Below are 22,547 nucleotides of genomic sequence, written 5' to 3' on the forward strand. Positions count from 1 at the left end.
GTCAAAGGAAATTCAATCTGCTCATTGTCATAAACACAAGATGAAATGCTTAATGGAACATAAATATTCGTGTTGTGGGGTGATTATACAATCTGATAGGCTGGGATATGACTTAAGGGTTCAGTTTCCTAGATTAGATCTAGTTCTCTTTACTGGATGAAAAACAGGGCTTGAATATCCCTGTCAATCCTCCATTACTGCTGAAGCAGACATTAGGCTTCTGTATCTGTGAGGAGAACTCAGGTTGGTATAGCCATTACTTCAGCTCCACCTTCTCTAAAGGAAACATTTATAGAAAAATGTATACACGCTGTAAGTCGTGTAAGTCGAACTCTAAGTCGCTTTGGATGAAAGCATCTGCTAAACAGCCTACAGTATAGCTATAGCTTGAACTATAGCGAACTATAGCGAACTTGATTATTGAATGAGTTTCACATAGCAGTACTCCCATCCTCCCATCAAATTCTTACGTCATTCATGTCCGTTCTCCTATTAAAGGAAGCAGTACGGTCAACCAGGTGGACGGTCGGACCACAATGACCGTTGGCAACATACTAGATGACCAGCACTGGCATTATGTCACCATCAAGCGCTACGGTCGACAGGTCAACTTCACAGTGGACGCTCACACTGAGACGGCCATTAGCAAAGGAGATTTCACCTACATAGACCTGGACACGCAGGTTGGTCGTAGAACTAGACACTAAGGTGTGTCTGGACATTTTTTCTGTTGCTGAACATTAGAAGGTAGTGGGCCTGGAGAGTTTGGAGTCAGGCTTGTGACAGTGGTCCATAAGGACAGGAAGGAAGTGGTCATAGAAGGGGTCAATGGTCATAGACAGAGATCAGCCTACTATTTACCTGGCGCCTGTTCGTCATTCAGGTTGTACTTTGTTGATATACACATGATCTGTTCCTAGGCCGTCATTGAAAATAAGAATTTGTTCTTAACTGACCTGTCTAGTTAATTAAAGTTTTTTTTAAAACAACCAGCAAATACATGTGTGCCTTTGAGTATAATATTCCATTGATCATATAGGTACATTTATCTAATTTATTCCTCTGCTGGTACTCTCCTAGATGTATGTCGGCGGAGTGATTGAGCCCAATGTGCCCCACCTCCCAGAGGTTCCTAACTTCCGTGGCTGCCTGGAGAACGTCTTCATCAACGGGATCAACGTCATCAACATGGCCCAGGACCAGGAGCCTGAGATACGCATCCCTCGGCAGGTGTAGCTTCTCATCAGACTTCACCTCTGCATCACGTACTCGTTTACCTACACACACACACACACACACACACACACACACACACACACACACACACACACACACACACACACACACACACACACACACACACACACACACACACACACACACACACACACACACACACACACACACACACACACACACACACACACACACACACACACACAATTTACCTGTGACCTACAGTGATGTAATGCAATGCAATGATTCTTTTCTCTCAGAAAAAGATGCACTACGCGTGCCGTGACATCCTATGGAAGCCCATGACCTTCGCCGGGCCCAACAACTACCTGCAGGTGCCTGGGTTCTTCAGGAAGCCTCGGATGTTTGTCAAGTTTAAGTTCCGTTCCTGGGACTACACAGGCCTGCTGATGTTTACACGCTTCGCTGACGACCTGGGAGCCTTGGAGCTGGGCCTGAGTGAGGGACAGGTCAATGTCACACTCTTTCAGCCAGGCAAGAAGAAACTACAGTTCGCAGCAGGTGAGCCAAAATGTGGAACTGAACTCACCCTGCCTCGTTAATAAATTCTTACTCTTCTACAAATTCGAAATAATGTGCAGAACGTTTGTTGAGACGGTAGAAGATGCAGCTTTGTCAAATGGATTATGTTGCATTCATACTGATTGCTCATTCATTACATCTAAAGCTGTTCTAATGTTGTTTCTGTTTGTTCTCCTCTTCAGGTTACCGTTTGAATGACGGTTTCTGGCACACGGTAGACGTAGCAGCCAGGGACAACCTACTGTCCATCACCATAGATGAGGAGGAGGGCTCTCCGCTGAAAATCACCAACCCCTTCACTGTCCGCACAGGGGACCGCTACTTCTTTGGAGGTGAGCTGTTCACCACACCTGTTCTGGCTCTTCACTTTACTGTTCCCAACATCAACATACATTACAAAAGCAACCACTGGAAGTGAGCTGTTGACCAGACCTGGGGTACGTCCCAAATGGCACCCAATTCCCTTTATAGTGCACTACTTTTGCTCTTATATACCAGAACACTGTTCATCTACTTTATTTGTTTTATAATTATTTATTTATTTTTTGACTTTTTTGTCATTTTAGCAGACACTCTTATCCAGAGCGACTTACAGGAGCAATTAGGGTTAAGTGCCTTGCTCAAGGGCACATCGGCAGATTTATCACCTAGTCAGCTTGGAGATTTCAACCAGTGACAATTCCGTTACTGGCCCAACGCTCTTAACCGCTAGCCACCATTTTGATGTTCTCACTATCAAAATGACAACCCAATAGGAACATATCTTCACACCTCCCTCTGTGCTTTGGTCCTCAGGGTGTCCGAAGACTAACAACACGATCAGGAAGTGTGAGACCAAGCTGAACCACTTCCACGGCTGCATGCAGCAGATCTTTATCGACAACGAGCCGGTGGACATCGACATCATCCTGCAGCGACGCTGGGGACGCTACGCTGAACTGTTGTTGGGCACCTGTGGTATCACTGACAGGTAGGGGGCATCAGTGACAGACAGAGCAGAAGGAGGGGTCATCAGAGACATATATACGGAGGAGGAGGTTGGCAGAGGGGGAGGGGCACAGACTAAGATACTATGGTGAAATGGTTTGTTTGCAACATACTAGGACAGGCCTGGGCAATTATTTTCCATGGAGGGCCACATTAGAATATATTTTTTGCCATCGCGAGCCAGAACCATAATACAGGATTATACATAATGTGTATGACTGTGTTGACAGGTATATCTACTGTAAATCACATCCAGATACGCTACTTATTTTATGCTCAGAAATAACCCACGTCCATGTTCTCCTTTTGGTAGGTATTTTCTTTATTAAACAGACAATGAACTACACGGAGGGAAAAGTAGACTGTGCATTCAGCACCACGGACAGAACTCTTGTTAAAGAGTATGCACCAGAACACAAGACAGAGAGAGAGCTCAACATTACATTTAAACTGCTCAATCAGTGTGAGGAGTGAAGTCTCTGATGGGCGTTGACTCGAGCAGTGAAGTCGGGTATAGTTTCTGTGGCTATGCGCAGGATTGCTGAGAGGTGGGAATCAGTAAGAGATGAGAATCAGTAAGAGAGTGCCTTGTTATAATTCATCACTGAAAATGTCTGTTCACATACATAGGTTGACCCAAACGCTACAAACATCTTCTGAGCATGACTCCTAATCTTTGGAAAGTTTTGTTCATCAAGAGATGCATTAGAACCTCGTCGGTGACATTGTTTTGAGTAGTTCTCCAATCACTGCATCAGACTGAAGATGGATAAGTTGCAGGTCAGTGGGAGCGTTGTCCACATTGAAGGTGAAAGGAGAGGAAACCAACAGCATGTCATTTTCCAACACTATGAAATCCTCAAAACGACAAGAAAACTCACTGTTCAAAGCACACAGCAGCGAAGTATACTTCTCCCGCTGGTCATCTGATAGGGAACAGACTAGAAGGTGGGTGAGATTGTTGGCTTATACTGGGTGGGTCAGGAGGAATAATTCTCCCTAGAAGGCTCTGACAAGGCTGTACATCTGATGTGCAAAAAGGCCCTTCCCTTGTAGTTTGGAATTCATTTCATTCACGAGGGCCAGGATGTCCACGGTGAAGGCAAAATCAGCCAATTATTCTTCATCCATCTCTGACTTCAGGTCCCACACCCTTTTCAACACCTTCCCCAAACTCAGCCATCTCATGTTTGTGTGGTAAGGGAGATCTGCAAGACCCAACTCTGTCTCTGCCAACAGTGTGGTTTAAAGATGTTGCTCTTATGAAGTTTACCACTTTAGTGACTGTATCCACAACATGGCTTATTTTCATAAACATTTACAGAGCACTTCCAGATGAATAATGCAGTCATTGTCTGATCTGGGATCAGCTCAGCTCCTTGATCTTGTATCCTTTTGAAAAGGCCAAATGTTTTGTCCTGTCATGTTTGGTCACTCATCCGTGGTCACACTGGATAACTTTTCAAAACGCAGTCCCAGCTTTGCCACACACTTATTGACCACCTCCAATAAACCTTTCCTTGTGGTTGTGCTCTTCGTTGACTGTGCTGAAGCGAGCTCGTCTGTCATTTCAAGGTCTGGGCTTATTCCTGGTAAGAATATCACCAACAGCGTCGTGTCACGTGCATCACTGCTCTCGTCCAAGGCCGAGGAGAAATAGGTGAAATCCTTTACCTTGTCTTTCAACTGTTGTTCCTTATTCTCTGCCATGTCCTCAACACGCCGTGTCACTGTTCGTCTTGACAGGGAAACCTTTTCAAGCAGCTCTTTATTGTCGGGGCAAAGTATTGCTGCAGAGTCAATTAAACATTCTTTAATGAATTCACCCTCAGCAAATGGCTTGCTATGTTTAGCAATTTTGTAGGACAGTTCATAGCTAGCTCTCGCAATTTGTGACAAGTCCTTGCTGCTTTTGCAACGGAGAAAGCAAAATGCACCTGCCCTCTGCTCAGAAGACGTATTCCTATATTTCTCTGCATGCTTCGTCGGGACAAGTTGTAGTCTTTCAAGACAGCGATGCTCTCTTTGCACACTAATCGCACAGCTTTCCCTGATACCCCAATAAAGAAATATGTCGATGTCCACTCTTGCTGGAACACCCTACATTCATTGTCTACTTTCCTTTTCTTTGAAATCTTTGAAAAACTCATTTTTTCACAATTTCTAGCAAGCTACTATTTGTAACTGTGACATGTGTGTCAGCCCGTCAGTCACCGTCTGTCCTCTTGCAGTTGTTATTTATACGTGCCTTCAAAATAAATGTCCCACAAGCGGTAGGAGTTAAATCATTACACAAAAGGTGAGTATTCATTGGGCTTTTAATTTGAATAACAAATACGTTTTTCAAAACTTCACTATCGCAAATTCTTTACGTTATCTGAGCATGATTCTGCGGGCCGTATTGAATCAGGTCGTGGGCTGGCCGTTGCCCAGGCCTGGGCTAGACAATAGTAGCACAAGGGCAAAGGTTACATATAGTATCCATGATGAATCCATGGGTAAACTGATTGGATGAATTCTAAATGCTATACTCAGCCTTGTAATATCATTGGAGTATAGAGATAGTGTTGGAATGTTCCATCCTGATTGCTGATGGACCAATGTGACAGACAGAGTCAAGGCTCATTGCTATAGGAGTCAAGGCTCATTGCTATAGGAGTCAAGGCTCATTGCTATAGGGATGAATCATTCTGAGAAGGCCTCTCATCTCATCCCCCATGGCAGACGTGGGACATATAACACTCAGACACCTCCAGGAGATCCGGTTGATGACAGGGGCTATTCTCAGTTGAATGCACCTGTCTGGACAGGGAGGATTATTTACATCAAGAGTAGGATCCATGTTACGTATAAAGTATTTTGACGGACACGCCACGTGTAACCTCTCTCACTGCAACACGTTTGCGAGATCAACATTTGAGAAAAATGTCAATGTAAGACCATCACATGTAACACTAAACTTCAGTCCACCGTTTTCTACAATGACTCCTTTCTCCTCCTCCATTTCTCCCCTCCTTTTATATGAAAAAGATTTGGGGCGAGCGCTAGTTTCTCTCCAAAATCATGTGCAAAGACCATTGTGTTCGAAACCATTGTGTACTAGTTTGTATTGGTGTCACATGCTTACATCAGTATGTTACATATTTATCTGCTTTATGATGTATGACACTTTCTCGATGCCTGCTCTGTTTCACGAGGGTATCAGCATGACTATGTCTGTGGCACAGTCAACCTTGGTGGTTCACGAGGGTATCAGCATGACTATGTCTGTGGCACAGTCAACCTTGGTGGTTCACGAGGGTATCAGCATGACTATGTCTGTGGCACAGTCAACCTTGGTGTTTCACAAGGGTATCAGCATGACTATGTCTGTGGCACAGTCAACCTTGGTGTTTCATTTGTTCAGCATGACTATGTTGTGGCACAGTCAACCTTGGTGTTTCATATCAGCATGACTATGTCTGTGGCACAGTCAACCTTGGTGTTTCACGAGGGTATCAGCATGACTATGTCTGTGGCACAGTCAACCTTGGTGTTTCAAGAGGGTATCAGCATGACTATGTCTGTGGCACAAACCTTGGTGTTTCACATGTATCAGCATGACTATGTCTGTTTATTGGTGTTTCACGAGGGTATCAGCATGACTATGTCTGTGGCACAGTCAACCTTGGTGGTTCAGAGTCTTCCTGGTTTCCTGGTGTTTCCGAGTGTTTTCACACACAGTTTTTGATCTATAGTTCAATTATTTGTTACATTGTATTTTTTTTTCATTTGGTTTGGTTGGTTTCACATTGACAAATATCAAACAAACTCAAATTCCTAACCAAAACCACGTGTCCATGTAAGCCATTTATTTATTGGACAAAAATGCATCTATGATTATCATCAAGCATCACTTGTGTTATTTTTCGCTTTGGTCTTCCAACAACAGGAAACAGCGCAATAGCCGCTCTAACTACAACGTGAATGGCCTATGTTCAGTATCCTACTGTATATCCCCGTTATAGACCCAGTCTCCCCTAATCTGCATTGAATGGCCTATGTTCAGTATCCTACTGTATATCCCCGTTATAGTCCCAGTCTCCCCTAATCTGCATTGAATGGCCTATGTTCAGTATCCTACTGTATATCCCCGTTATAGTCCCAGTCTCCCCTAATCTGCATCGAATGGCCTATGTTCAGTATCCTACTGTATATCCCCGTTATAGTCCCAGTCTCCCCTAATCTGCATCGAATGGCCTATGTTCAGTATCCTACTGTATATCCCCGTTATAGTCCCAGTCTCCCCTAATCTGCATCGAATGCGCTCATAAATGCACTGGTATTCACAGAATGTTTCAAATATCTCAAGTTATGATGCTGTGTGCGTTTCATCAAATTCTCGCAGTCCAATAATACTCGTCCAATATACTATAATAACCAATAATACTGCCCGACCCTGTTTGGTCTGTACTGCATTCTCACCTGTAAGAACTGCACCATGGTACAAATGTAATCGTTCCCGAGACCACCGTTTCTGAGCGAACCATGGTGCATTGTTTATTGTTCTCCCTAGTGCGGATAGAGTATCAAGTCCAAACTATCCGAACTGAGTTGGTGAACACACCAGAGTTCAATTTAGGAGTTATGCAGTATTATTGGTTGTTTGACTGTGAGCATTTGATGAAATGCACACAGCATCATAACTTGATACAGTATCTCTGAAACATTCTGTCAGTAGCAATGCATTTATGAGTGCATCCGATGCAGATTAGGGAAGATGGGGCTAAAGGCGACTGAATAAGATGGGGCTATAGGCGACTGAATAAAGGCTGTTCACAACACAGTTAGATCAGCTATTGCGCTGTTTCCTCCGTCAATGTTGTTGGAAGTAATACGAACATTGGGGCACACAAGTGACGCTTCATGATAATCATAGATGGGTTTAACGTGAGCATTTTTTCCCCAATGTGAAATCAATGTGAAATCAATGTGAAATCAATGTGAAATCAACCGGGGGAAAATGCAATGTGACAAATAATCAAACTTCTGATTCAAACTATAGATCAAAACTATGTGTGAAAACACCCTTAGTGATCCCGAGAATCAATATTGCGACCAGTATGTGTAAATGATATGAAAGACCTGTACAGTAATTTATCAGTTGACACTAAGGGCCGAGGGGCTGCAGACAACGCCCACCCCAATCAGAGCCGACCACAGCCCTTAAATCTTCCCTCATACAGTAAATAAAACCTGCCCCTCGTCCTACAGAAAAGTGAGAGAGAAAGATATTGAGTGACCTCATCCTCTCATGTCCTTTCATACTCTTTCACCACCCAAATAATGTTTTCTTGTTACCATATAACGAACAAAATACACTGAGTATACCAAACATTAGGAACCCCTTCCTAATATTGAGTTACATCCCCCGCACCCTTCCCCCTCAAAACAGCCTCAACTCTACAAGGTGTGGAAAGTGTTCCACAGGGATGCTGGCCCATTTTGACTCCAAGGCTTCCCAGAGTTGTGTCAAGTTGGCTGGATGTCCTTTGGGTGGTGGACCATTCTTTATACACACGGGAAACTGAAAAACCCAACAGCTTTTCAGTTCTTGATACAAACTGGTGCGCCTGGCACCTACTACCCTGTTCAAAGGCACTTCAATATTGTGTCTTTCCCATTCAACCTCTGAATGGCACACACACGTAATCCATGTCTCTCAATTGTCTCAAGACGTAAAAATCCTTTGATAACCTGTCTCCTCCCCTTCATCTACACTGATTGAAGTGGATTTAACAGGTGACATCAATAAGGGATCATAGCTTTCACATGGATTCACCTGGTCAGTCTGTGTCATGGAAATAGATGTTTTGTGTACTTAGTGTACAGAGCATTCAGAAAGTATTCACACCCTTGACTTTTTCCACATTTTGTTATATCACAGACTTATTCAAAAAATGTATTAAATATTTTTTTCTCCTCATCAATCTACACACAATACCCCATAATGCAAAGCAAAAACAGGTTTTTGGAATAATTAGCAAACAAATTAATTAATTATCACATTCACATAAGTATTCAGACCCAACTTTGTTGAAGCACCTTTGGCAGCGATTACAGCATCTAGTCTTCTTGGGTATGACGCTACAAACTTGACACACCTGAATTTGGGGAGTTACTCCCATTCTTCTCTGCAGATCCTCTCAAGCTCTGTCATGTTGGAATGGGAATGGTCATCTCCCTGGCCAAGGCCCTTCTCCCCCAATTGCTCAGTTTGGCCGGGCGGCCAGCTCTAGGAAGAGTCTTGGTGGTTCCAAACTTCTTCCATTTAAGCATTATGGCGGACACTGTGTTCTTGAGAACCATCAAAGCTGCAGAAATGTTTTGGTACCCTTCCCCAGATCTGTGCTTCGACACAATCCTGTCTCGGAGCTCTACGCACAATAACTTTAACCTTACGGCTTGGTTTTTGCTCTGACATGCACTCTCAGCTGTCAGCTTATATAGACAGGTGTGTGCCTTTCCAAATAATTTCCAATCAATTGAATTTACCACAGGTGGACTCCAATCAAGTTGTAGAAACATCTTAAGGATGATCAATGGAAACAGGAAGCACCAGAGCTTAATTTTGAGATTTATAGCAAATGGTCTGAATATTTATGTAAATAAGGTATTTCTGTTTTGTATTTGTAAGAAATTTGCAAAAATGTCAACATTTTTTTTCTCGCGTTGTCATTATGGGGTATTGTGTGTAGATTGTTGAGGGATAACAATAATGTGATCCATTTTAGAAAAGGCTGTAACGTAACAAAATGTGGAAAAAGTCAAGGGGTCTGAATACTTTCCGAATGCACTGTACATGTCCCATTTGACTTTTACCCACACTCCTGCATGGTGTGCTCTCTAGATGTACTCCAAACCCCTGTGAGCACGAGGGCAGATGCATCCAGTCCTGGGATGACTTCATATGTCTGTGCGAGAACACAGGCTACAAAGGGGAGGTGTGCCATATGTGTGAGTATTTCCTGAGAGAGCCTAATGTTGTTTGCGAGTACTAATGACAGACAGCATGTTGTCGTAACCTCGCCAGTGTAACAACCAGTTTGTTGAGGCCTATATCCTGCGGTAGTGTGAGACAGACCCATGTCATCATTAAAACCTTGCTGGTGTAAGTTAAGATACGACTTCTGCTTCTCTCTTCCCCAACAGCGGTCTACAAAGAGTCGTGTGAGGCCTACAGACTTACTGGCAAATCCTGGTCAGGGAATTATACCATAGACCCAGACCTGAGCGGACCCTTGAAACCATTCGAGGTGTACTGCACGATGAAATGTGAGTAACTGGCTTGTCAAATGCATTTTTATGCATTCATAACATGTACTAGTATACAATTATATTATACCATCTGACCAACATATGATTCCATGGTGCATATCGAACATAACGGGAGTCAGTGCTTACAGTACCTTTCAGAAATGGACTGTTATTGAACATGTTGAGGCAGAGACCCTGATATTAAACTGTGTTCAGGTTGAGGTGAATGTTGACTGTGTGTTCCATGAGGAATGACAAGGCAACAGCAGCAGCAGAGGAGACAGCAGGGACACATCTGTTGGATGTTGATCATGGAATAATGAACTCCAACAAGGACAATGGAGAACCAGTTTGGGGCCAGATCAGTAATTGGTTGTGGGGACAGATTATTCTCCATACAATCCTATCCAATTAACCAAAATCTATTACTGTAGGTTCCATGTAAATCCCTTAGATTAGTCAGGGTCTACTGCGTTAGAGCTGTCTGTGATAATATCAGTTCTCTGGACACAGCATGGCACAAAAACAGATTCCTCAGTAGTAGATGTGCTTTCTCTCACTTTGTCTTTCGCTAGTTCTCTCTCTTTCTCACTTACACAATCATACATTTTTACCCTTTAATGTCAACCCCTTCCTTGTCTCTTGACAAAGCCGACAAGGCATGGACGATAGTGATGCATGACCGTATCGACGGTATCAAGGTGACCGGTAGCACGGTGGACCGTCCTTACATAGGAGATGTCAACTACTGGAATGCCTCCTGGGACGATGTCACAGCACTGGCCAACACCTCCATGTACTGTGAACAGTGGATCGACTACTCCTGCTATAAGTCACGCATCCTCAACACGCCCAGTGAGTAGGACTGGTTAGGGCCTATGGGCAGTGGTAACTATTGAAAGCACCTGAATCTGTACCTACTTGTATATATATATCATAGAACATTTCAATGATGAAATCATAATAATCATATTCCATTGCTCTATTGTCCTGTCATTCAGATGGGAGACCGTACAGTTTCTGGATTGGTCGAAATAACGAGAGTCACGAGTACTGGGGCGGGGCTTTCCCTGAGAGTGGGAAGTGTGGCTGTGCTATCAACCAGACCTGCACTGATGCCAGGTTTCACTGTAACTGTGACGCTGACTACCGCCAATGGTGAGAGAGAAAGGATTTGAAATAATATATTCTAGAACTTTTAGAAAGGTGTTTCCATAGATTGATATACATTACTGAACAAATGGAACCTATTGTGCAGGTACTCAGACAAGGGCTATCTGATGTGGAAGGACCACCTCCCAGTGAGGAAGGTGGTGGTGGGGGACACCAACAGGACGGGGTCAAAGGCCCACATCAGCCTCGGGCCCCTACGTTGCCATGGCGACAGTGAGTTGTAGTTAAACCATTCTGCGGTATATAATTAGTCAAATGATTGTTTATCAGGGTTCTGGTTTGGATCTCATGGCCTCTTTGTACTCACAGGGAGCATCTGGAATACCATATCGTTCACCAAGCCCACCTACATCGAGTTCCCCACCTTCAGGCCAGGCAGCACCGTCGACATCTCCTTCCACTTTAAAACCTACCGCCCCCACGGAGTCTTCTTGGAGAACTCAGACGACTGGCTCCGTAACTTCATACGCATTGAGCTCAACAGTAAATTACCACAGATTATCTAGTGTGAATCACATGAAATTACTCATATAATATACACTATTTAAAATACGATTTTCTCCAACGTGACTTACAGTCATGCGTGTATAAAATGTACATACGGGTGGCCCCAGCAGGAATCAAACCCACAACCTTTGGCATGGTAAGTGCCATGCTCTATCGATTAAGCCACATAGGACCAAGGAAGGAAACATAATTTCCGAATTACAATTTTCAAAAGGTTTTGTTGCTGTGAAACTTGATGAATGAAAAGGTTTAGAAATTATATTATCAATATTTTCCGGTATTTATTTCTATAATATATTTCATCCCTCATTCTGTTTTGTCTCTTCTTCTCCCAGCCACCCAGAACCTGGTCTTCATATTCATGGTGGGAGACGGCATCCTCAACGTGACGCTACGCTCGCCGGTGCCTCTAAACGACAACGAGTGGCACTTTGTCCAGGCAGAGCTCAACGTGAAGTTGGCCAGGATCAAGGTGGACTATCAGCCATGGGCTGTGAGACGCTTCCCTGGCCAGACCTTTGTCACCATGGAGTTCACCCACCCTCTCCTCGTGGGTACGTCACCTGGCCGCTGGGGCTGGGGAGGGCGGGGTGGTGGTCGACAAGGATTTTGGACTTCTCCCATTGGTTGATGTCGTCCATTCCTATGAGTTTAAACAGCACTACAGCAGGAAACAGATGTTTTTTTCTTTTCTTATAACGAACACATATTTATTCTTCTTAATCCAAAATGCTCAACTTTACAATGTGATGATTAACCGACGGTGTCCCAATATATCCAGGCGCAGCCAATCGCACGCTGTGGCCATTCCTGGGCTGCCTCCGAGGGTTACGAATGAACGGGGTAACCCTTGACTTGGAAGGCAAAGCGAATGAGGAACAGGGTATACGGCGGAACTGTACGGGCCAGTGTCTGAACGCGACCATACCGTGTCGAAACGCCGCCCAGTGTATCGAGGGCTACGCCGCCTACACCTGTGACTGCGGCAACACTGCCTTCGACGGATTCTACTGCCACAAAGGTGAGCTCCACACAGGTTGGGTTACCTCGGTTTTTCATGGAGCCCCAGAATCACTACGACGGCCTTAAGCACACTGGGTTACAGTAACAAAAACCTTGATTTATTTTGACAGTGTTGGCGATAACCAAATATGGGCATTTAGCTCACCTTGATCCTGTTTGTACCCCCTTAGACATTGGGGCCTACTTTGAGATAGGCTCGTGGTTGCGCTACAACATCAGAAAGAAGCCTACGACCAATGAGGAGTGGTGGGCTAACTGGCTGGACCCCCACTATCACAACTTCAGCCTGGGCTACAACGACACCAGTGATGAGATAGAGTTCAGCTTCAGTACCTTCCAGACGCCGGCTGTACTGCTCTACATCAGCTCTTTCGTCCAGGACTACATGGCTGTCATCCTGAAGAAAGATGGTAGGAACGCTCGGCAGGGAGGAGCGCTTTAACATTATGGGTTATTATGGTTAAGATTCAAGGCAAAGAGTGTTCGAATTGAACTGGCTTTTGAATGAAGATTTTACTGTCACTGATTGAAGTTGGATTACTGTATGTTCCACAGGAGGCTGCTGAGGGGAGGACGGCTCATAATGATGACTGGAAGGTTGCAAATGGAATGGCATTCCACTGATTCCGCTCCAGCCATTACCACGAGCCTGTCCTCCCCAATTAAGGTGCCACCAACCTCCTGTGGTATGTTCTTCAGTCATCCAATTTATTTGAGTGGAAACACGAAGCAAGATAGGACTTGGACAAAAATATATCATTGTACTTTACAATATGTTTTATACTTTTTTTCATTAACTAGGCAAGTCAGTTAAGAACAAATTCGTTTTTACAATGATGGCCTACCAAAAGGCAAAAGGCCTCCTGCGGGGACGGGGGCTGGGATTTAATATATATATATGTATAGGACAAAACACACATCACGACAAGAGACACCACACCACTACATAAAGAGAGACCTAAGACAACAACATAGCAAGGCAGCAACACATGACAACACAGCATGGTAGCAACACAACATGACAACAACATGGCAGCAACACATGACAACACAGCATGGTAGCAACACAACATGACAACAACATGGCAGCAACACATGACAACACAGCATGGTAGCAACACAACATGACAACAACATGGCAGCAACACATGACAACACAGCATGGTAGCAACACAACATGACAACAACATGGCAGCAACACATGACAACACAGCATGGTAGCAACACAACATGACAACAACATGAAAGCAACACAACATGGCAGCAGCACAACATTGTAGCAGCACAAAACATGGTACAAACATTACTGGGCACAGACAACACCACAAAGGGCAAGAAGGTAGAGACGACAATACGCGAAGCAGCCACAAGCCATACTTCTCGCAATAGTTAATGGAAATATAATGTTTTAATGCCCTTCATTATGAACTGTGGAGTGTATTGTTGCACCGTCCCTCCACAGGAACCTTAGACATGAGGTATAGGTTGGGGTTGATTACCCACAAGTACCAGTTGTCCTTCAGGAACCTGGCAGATGGATACCCCCACTACGTCAACATAACCAGACACAACAGGACCATCAGGACACAGGTACGCTGACACTCCTCCCCAATGTATACACCTGTTAACACTACCTACCTCCTTCACCACCGTTTAACAGTCAATCACAAACCAGGATGGTCTGGTACCACTTTACTTGGTTTGTGAGTTGTGTGCATTTGTGTATTTTCAGTCTTTGATTTATTTGTTCGTGTTGACAGGTTTATGGTTGTGCGTGAATATCAATGTGTTTGTGTTGACGTGTGTAACTCCTAGGTGGACTACATGGAGCCGATAGTGGAGAAGATCACCCTAGTGGAGGACGGCAGGTTTGACTCACCCAAGAACATCTTCCTGGGGAGAGTGATGGGTAAGATTACACTTCACCCCCTGCTGAAACATTTATTTTATTTTATTATTATTCTTTTTTATTATAAATGTATTTTATTCATAATACAAAAGTCAACTTACATTGCTACATCCAACATGTCTAGCAAACCAAACACAGGTATTAACAATGCTCAAACATACAAAACATATAAATACAAATAAAATACAAAAAATTAACAATTTAAGTGCAATTATATTCACTCTGAAAATACTGTATCTTATTATAATGATTCATGAATATGTTATTCTTGTTGTTATTCACTAGGGTTAGTGTTTTAATAAGATAATGAAATTAAATCAGAAAAATTTGTAATTTTGGTATATAATTTTTGTTTGTGTATAAAGTATTTGGCAACAAGAATAAAATAATTAACAATCATTTCAGTGGTTTTGTTATCATTGCAATAGTAACATATTATATATTTTATGTTAAAATTATAGGCAGTGTTCATAATGGTAAATAAGTACTTTGCAAGGTTTTCCCATAATTCTGACACAAATTTACATTCAAAGAACAAGTGAGACAGATTCTCACCTTTTTCACAGAAAACGCAGATATCATCAATAGCCACAAATTTGGATATCATAGAATTACATGGATATATCTCATGTAAAATGTTGAAGTGCACTTCCTTAACTTTGTTTAGTATACAATATTTGTAAGGCCTTAACCATGCATTTTTCCAGACAATGTCAGGAATAAGCATGTTCCAGAAAAACTTTCCTCTCTGTGTAAATTGGTTTTGTGAATGAAGCATTTGTCTTATATATTTATTACAACAAGATTTCTCAAGTAAGCCCACGCCTTCCAATCTGAGTTCTGAGTTCTGGATAAACTTTAAACCCCATCTGAAACATTTCTGCTTTCCTATTGAGAATTGATTTGGTCACACTTTATTTGGATATTCCGGAGAGTCCATCTGTAGGTGCTCTGCAGATGGTCATACTATCAACAAACTATCTGTTGATAAGCAACTGCTTGCTGAGGTTATGGTTACGGTTAGGGTTAGAATAATGGTTAGGGTAAGAGTTAAGGTTAGGATTAGGGTTACGTTTAGGGTTACGTTTAGGGTTAGGATTAGGATTAGGGTTAGAACTAGGGTTAGTAGATAGTTGAAATGTCACTGATAGTCTGTGGAGCAGATGGACTATCCAAATAAACTGTGGAAGTAAGGTATCAGTTGTCCCACTGTAAGTTTGGGAATGAGGTGGATGTGCACATTGTAACTCCTCTGTCCCTCTCTCTAACCCCCTCAGAGGTGGGTGATATTGACTATGAGATCCAGAGGCATAACAGTCCTGGTCTGGTGGGCTGTATATCTGGGGTGAGGTACAACATCTACGCCCCTCTTAAGACCCTATTCCGGCCGAACGAGACGGAACCGCCGGTCACCGTGCAGGGCTTCGTCTCCGAATCTAACTGTGGGGCCTTCCCTCCTGTCCATGGATATGTCCCCTGGGAGGCGGACCACTGGTTCACTTCTATAGGTGAGACGACATATCCCAGAAGCCATCAGTAGATCTACTTTACATGGGACTACATATCCCATCAGCAATTATGACCTAGTGATGATAGTATATAAATGCCCCATAATAACATAATTGATGTATTTTTTAAATTTCAGAATACATATATATCCACGATGACCTAGGCCTGTTTTGGTTGACAGGTACGTTTTTACTGCTTACGATTCACAATAATGTCTAATTTCTCATGAAACTATACTTTGATGATTTTTGTGAAATCTATTAATGTAAGTGTTCATCTGTCGTCTGCCATCTGTGAGTCCTGACCTTAGTTTACCTCAAGATTCAGATTAAGCCTCCTCTCACTCTCTCCCTGTCCCTCTCTCTTCCTCTTGCTACCCCCCCTCTCTCTCTCTCTCTCTCTCTCTCTCTCTCTCTCTTCCTCTTGCTACCTCTCTCTCTCTCTCTCTTGCTACCTCTCTCTCTCTCTCTCTCTCTCTTCCTCTTGCTACCTCCCTCTCTCTCTCTCTCTCTCTCTCTCTCTCTCTCTCTCTCTCTCTCTCTCTCTCTCTCTCTCTCTCTCTCTTCCTCTTGCTACCTCTCTCTCTCTCTCTTCCACTTGCTACCTCCCTCTCTCTCTCTCTCTCTCTCTTCCTCTTGCTACCTCTCTCTCTCTCTTCCTCTTGCTACCTCTCTCTCTCTCTCTTCCTCTTGCTACCTCTCTCTCTCTCTTCCTCTTGCTACCTCTCTCTCCCTCTCTCTTCCTCTTGCTACCTCCCTCTCTCTCTCTTTCTCTCTTCCTCTTGCTACCTCTCCCTCTCTCTCTCTCTTTCTCTCTCTCTCTCTCTCTCTCTCTCTCTCTCTCTCTCTCTCTCTCTCTCTCTCTCTCTCTCTCTTCCTCTCTCTCTCTCTCTCTCTCTCTCTCTCTCTCTCTCTCTCTCTCTCTCTCTCTCTCTCTCTCTCTCTCTCTCTCTCTCTCTCTCTCTCTCTCTCTCTCTCTCTCTCTTGCTCTCTCTCTCTCTCTCTCTCTCTCTCTCTCTCTCTCTCTCTCTCTCTCTCTCTCTCTCTCTCTCTCTCTCTCTCTCTCTCTCTCTTGCTACTCTCTCTCTCTCTCTCTCTCTCTCTACCTCTCTCTCTCTTCCTCTTGCTACCTCTCTCTCCCTCTCTCTTCCTCTTGCTACCTCTCTCTCTCTTCCTCTTGCTACCTCTCTCTCCCTCTCTCTTCCTCTTGCTACCTCTCTCTCTCTTCCTCTTGCTACCTCTCTCTCTCTCTTGCTACCTCTCTCTCTCTCTCTCTTCCTCTTGCTACCTATCTCTCTCTCTTCCTCTTGCTACTCTCTCTCTCTCTCTCTCTCTCTCTCTCTCTCTCTCTCTCTCTCTCTCTCTCTCTCTCTCTCTCTCTCTCTCTCTCTCTTCCTCTTGCTACCTCTCTCTCTCCCCTAGTGACATAGATCAGCAGTAGTTGAAATTCTCATTTTCATAAAATCTCCTAATCCTAAAATCGGAGACCATCAGATTCCAGAATAGGCTTTACGTCCTCACACTAAAAGCTAAAAATGTGACATGTACCAGAACAAATGCTGGAATGTAAAGAAGGATATTTTATTTTATCTGTTGAACATGAGAGGCGAAGAAAATGGGATTGGACAGCAGCTCAGAGTGTCTGTAGTCTGCACTCTATCCCTGTCTGAGATCCTCACCCGGATCAACTATATTTAGAGCTGCCCCTCCCTCCACTATTCATCACAGATATATGCTTCAGATTAATGTACTGGATACATCCGTACAGGGTTGTTATGGTAACGCAGAACATGTGAGTTTGATTTCTGATGTCTGGGCCGGTCCTGCTGTCCCCTTGCCGACCTCCTCCAGTTATTGGACATCATTTGAGATGGATGGTTCCCTCATAACAATATGTGGCGGTATAAGAAAGGATACCGCTTGTCTCTAAAGGGAAGTTAAGTGAGTTTGGCAGAGAACCAACTGAGTCACAATGGTATTGATTGAAAGGGATATTTGTATCATCCACTGAGATACAGGTACATCTTTTCACAGTGGCAATTCCAACATGAGTCATAGAACCCTACTGTGAGGAACAATGGTTTTTCAGCTGTTTGATACACACTGTTGTTTTAACCACACCTTGACTGTGTGTGTTTCTCCCTCTAGTTGTCGTCGCCGCGGCCGTGATATTGCTGTTCATAGGTCTGTACAGCATCTACATTTATCTGTACCGGTACAAGGGCAGCTACCACACCAACGAGCCCAAGAACTTCCTGGAGTCTCCTGGAGGCAGCAGCTCCAGGCCCCTAACAGGGACCCTGGAGAAGAAGCGATATCCAGCGATAGAGGAAGACTTTCGGAGTGACTAGCCTCAGGCTGCGGAACGGTGGGAGGGAGGAGGGGGTGGGAGGGATTGAACGCTTTTGGGGCTTACAACAACCACAATACCTGTTTATGTTTTATAATTCCTTTAACTTTTTGATTTACTTTTCGGTTTTTGTTTTCCTTTCCCCAGGTAAGTGTTATCTTAAGCCTGGTGCTCGACGTAGTGTTGTTTTTCTAATGTGTTCATAGTTTTGCAGGCTTCGGAGATCAAATCAAGTCCGGATTGCGTGAGTGACGACCGACCAAGCTCACACTGTATTGAAGGGTTGACCAACTGAAGTGCCTCGACAGAGCAAAATGAGATCAGAAATAACCCCATGAGTTCATTGAGGATTTGAGACTTTGGGAATTAGATTTCACACGCAGTAACACGTATTCAGCAGCCTCTTCTGGTTTGCAGGTCTGTCATTGAGATCACTTGATAGATCAATGCCATCTACTGTGTAACTCTTTCCGACCATCCACTCTTGCAGCCGTTTCGATAAAGCCATCCAAACTATCCCACTCGCCCCATCCTTTGACTAGTGAGCCAGGATCCACCACAGAGAGATGCTGCAACGGTGCAGCAACAACAACCGCAGCAACAACAACAACACGCACAATCTGGCATCTGCAAACAGCCTGTCCTGCTTAACACCAATTGAAGAAGCTATAAAAAGCATGGAGCTAAAAGCTTTGACATGACATATCTAAAGAATAATGGAAGGCATATAAACATATATTTGTTGTATTGCAGCCTATGAAATTGCATACCTATACAAAAGAGGAACATGTATTAATGGTTAGTTTCATGAGATAGCAGCTTGGCCAATTACAGCTCTGCGATTCCTAACCCGATTCCCAAACCAATCAATGAAGCAGTCATGTACGATCAACAAAACATACTGAATAGATGTGACATTTGGCTCGGAATATAAGACGATCGCCAATATTCTTGTTCAGAATCCTCAGAGTAACATGTGAAATGGCTGGGTAGCCGCGGCAGTTTGACGTTTCCCAGCGGTAGTGCTATTCGTGTTGGTGTGAGACTGGCCGTTGGTGCACTGCAGAAAAGGGAAAGGAGATGTTGTACCAGGGACAGGACAACCTTATTGCTAGTAATCCTCATTCCACGCTTCGTTTTCTACTTCCAGTAGCGAGTGAACATGCGGCTGAAATCTGGGTGCTATTTCAGATTCAGAGGCCCCGGCGTGGAGGGGCACCTACCAACAGCAGCCTCTATTGTGTAGAGGACCACAACAATGTCAATGCCAGTCTTGTACTTCTTCTCACCACACTAGACTATTTTTGCATCTGACTGCTCTGTAGGACAGTGCTGTGCTGCGCCGCCCCCCCCCCCGCCGCTGTTGCTTCTTACCCACTGGGCACTGGCTGAATCAACGTTGTTTCCACATTATTTCAATGAAATTACGTTGAACCAACGTGGAATAGACGTTGAAGTGACGTTAGGTGCTTCTTATGGTGCTTCTCTTCCTTTAGGTCCAATGATATTTCCCTGTCTGGAAAGTCACGATTTCAGGTTAGACGGTGGGTGAGGTTACGGTCAGGGATGATGTTCCCAGTAGGTGAAACGTCCTTGGACCCATGTAATGTGTGGCGTGGTAGCCAAAGCTTAGGTCTCTGACATCATCACCCAGCGCCCTTTGTAGCTCAAGCAGTAATACATCATAGGAAAAAAGAGAGAAAACATAAGAGCATTTTGAAAATATATAGAGCAAAAATATATAGAGCATGATGATCGCACCTTGCAATGAAATGCAATAAAATCAGCCGCTTCCAGCGCAGGTCACCTCAAGGTATTTTTTGTGTCTGTTCCGTTCGCAGCAACTTGCAGCAGTTAGGATCCTAGACATAATGTGTATTACGTGAATATATGAATAAGGTGTTTATCGACTTTTTTTCTTCATTCCTATGGTTTGTATGAAACCGTTGAAAATGAGTGGAGGCTGAGAGGTGTGAATGTAAAATCCTAATCATGACCCTGTAATGTGGACAGGCTCTGCAGCAAGACCTGCTCTGCTCCTCTCTGTGTGTGCTCTGTATGATATGTACACTCATTACACTGAAAACTATTCAGCATAGCTTTCTCACATGTTCAGGATGTGGATAATACAGTACCCTCCCAATGTTTCAGTAGAAAACATCACAGAACATATTTCAACATCTTTGGTTTTTAGCCTGTTAAGCCATATTTGTCAGAATGTACCATTTGAAATAGTATTAATGTTAGCATTGGGCAATTAGAGTAGTAACATGTTCCACCTCTGGAGCAATAGGAAGGACGTGTTTTTGTACAGAGATGGACCTCTTACAGAGCTCATAGTAGACCAGTCAACAACCTGGATCAAATGTGCTTTGAAGCCTTTTAGGGAAACAGTCGACTTATTGATATATTATGTAAATGTCTACGCTGCGATGCGTTTATTTGAAGTGGACTACAGTACATGTGCATCCTGCCGAGCATCACTGGCTAGTCCATCCATGCGTGGTCCCTGGAGTGTGTGTGATTGAATGTAGAGTAGACGTGCTGGTTTGTGTGTTCACAGTTCTGTTTGTCACCTAACCCTCCCTACTGATGATGAGGATAGTCTCTGCACTGATGATGTGAATGAGCCAACTCACTTGTTGTCGTCCACCAATAGCAGAAAAGTGAGCAGATAGTGATTGGGTGCTGTCCAGGCAGGCTCCTCCCTACCCGGATGTTGCTCTACAGCTCTTGGTAATCAGGTAAAGCCAGAACATCTTCATCAGGTCAAAATATCAGTATTTTTAAGGATGTGTGTATGACCACAAACTTGACTACACTGTATGACAGCCTCAGCTCTTAGATCTGAGCTGATTGGCAGTCTATAGCAAGTTCCCTACCTTCCACTCTTAGAAAAAAAGGGTTCTTCAGCTGTCCCCATATGAGAACCCTTTCCTGTAACCAAAAAGGGTTCTTCAAAGGGTTCTCCTACGGCGACAACCAAATAACCATTTATGTTTTTTTTTTAAATAGTGGAATATCAACTTAGTTGCGGATAAACTTGGCCATCCCTATAGGGTGGCCGCCAGGGTGAGCAGCTAAGGTTCTCTGTGTAAAGGAGACTCAAATTTAATAAGGGGTTGAGGGAGTGAGCACAAGGGTGAAGGAGACAAGGATTCTGTCCATCCTAAATGCATGGTGTCATCATATGACAGACTAGTGTTGTTCCCTACAGTGGAGGAGTGGCCTACAGACAGAGCTAGGGCAAGGATAGAGGGAGGAGCAGGCAGGGGAGTGACCCCTCTGTGGGTCGCTACCCTATAAAATCTTGCAAGAGGAAGCACCAGTTAGTGACTGTATGACCTAATGTAGCAGGTGTAAAAGCCCCACATTTGGCTTACAGGGGAAAAGAAGCTAGGTTGAAGATACTGTATCCCTGAAAACCGGATGTCTCAGGTTTCTTAAAACCCTGCTGAAGGTGATCGACTGCAGGACTTTGCGTTTGTGACCACATTGAAATCGTGGAGTTTTTTTTTTCTCCCTTTCTGTTATGTGGTTTTGTTTTGTAATAAGTTCACTGTAAATGACCATTACTATGTTAATCAAAGCAAAACCAAACTGACACTTCAATAAAGAATCCTGAAGGAAATGAAAATGGTGTAGTTTCCCTTTACCTGTTGACAAAGGCACAATGTGTCTGTCTCGTGTACAGTCCTAATAAATCCATGTTGGTATGGGAAGAATTGGAACACCTAAGTTGAAACCAGTGGGTAAAGTAAGTTGGTGCTACCTGAAGCCAAGCTCCAGTACCTCATGGTATTCAAAGAGTAAAGTAGGATATAATAGCTAGGGTTAAGGTTGTGGTTGAGGCAGGAGTGTTGAACCAAGGATGTGGACAAGAAGCTAGGGTTAGGGTTGAGGATTAGTGTTGAACCGGGATGTGGACAAGAAGCTAGGGTTAGGGTTGAGGATTAGTGTTGAACCGGGATGTGGACAAGAAGCTAGGGTTAGGGTTGAGGATTAGTGTTGAACC

At 43.8% G+C, this 22,547-nt stretch overlaps 1 protein-coding gene across 1 annotated transcript in view; it reads left to right on the forward strand.

The window, feature by feature from the left end:
- LOC124000844 (contactin-associated protein 1-like) overlaps positions 1-22,169 on the forward strand; it is a 39,495-nt gene extending 17,326 nt beyond the window's left edge. Inside the window, exons 6-24 of the mRNA XM_046307507.1 lie at positions 499-683; positions 1,081-1,230; positions 1,497-1,758; positions 1,962-2,111; positions 2,575-2,749; positions 9,656-9,762; positions 9,958-10,080; positions 10,714-10,917; positions 11,064-11,220; positions 11,321-11,448; positions 11,545-11,718; positions 12,078-12,296; positions 12,524-12,763; positions 12,936-13,175; positions 14,228-14,355; positions 14,581-14,674; positions 15,952-16,182; positions 16,320-16,364; positions 18,331-22,169. Of these exons, the coding sequence (XP_046163463.1) occupies positions 499-683; positions 1,081-1,230; positions 1,497-1,758; positions 1,962-2,111; positions 2,575-2,749; positions 9,656-9,762; positions 9,958-10,080; positions 10,714-10,917; positions 11,064-11,220; positions 11,321-11,448; positions 11,545-11,718; positions 12,078-12,296; positions 12,524-12,763; positions 12,936-13,175; positions 14,228-14,355; positions 14,581-14,674; positions 15,952-16,182; positions 16,320-16,364; positions 18,331-18,533 (3,215 nt within the window). The 3' untranslated portion in view covers positions 18,534-22,169. The remainder of the gene's footprint in view (positions 1-498; positions 684-1,080; positions 1,231-1,496; positions 1,759-1,961; positions 2,112-2,574; positions 2,750-9,655; positions 9,763-9,957; positions 10,081-10,713; positions 10,918-11,063; positions 11,221-11,320; positions 11,449-11,544; positions 11,719-12,077; positions 12,297-12,523; positions 12,764-12,935; positions 13,176-14,227; positions 14,356-14,580; positions 14,675-15,951; positions 16,183-16,319; positions 16,365-18,330) is intronic.
- The last annotated feature ends 378 nt before the right edge of the window (positions 22,170-22,547 follow it).

Source organism: Oncorhynchus gorbuscha, linkage group LG16 (assembly GCF_021184085.1).
Source record: "Oncorhynchus gorbuscha isolate QuinsamMale2020 ecotype Even-year linkage group LG16, OgorEven_v1.0, whole genome shotgun sequence".
Taxonomy (NCBI): Eukaryota; Metazoa; Chordata; class Actinopteri; order Salmoniformes; family Salmonidae; genus Oncorhynchus; species Oncorhynchus gorbuscha.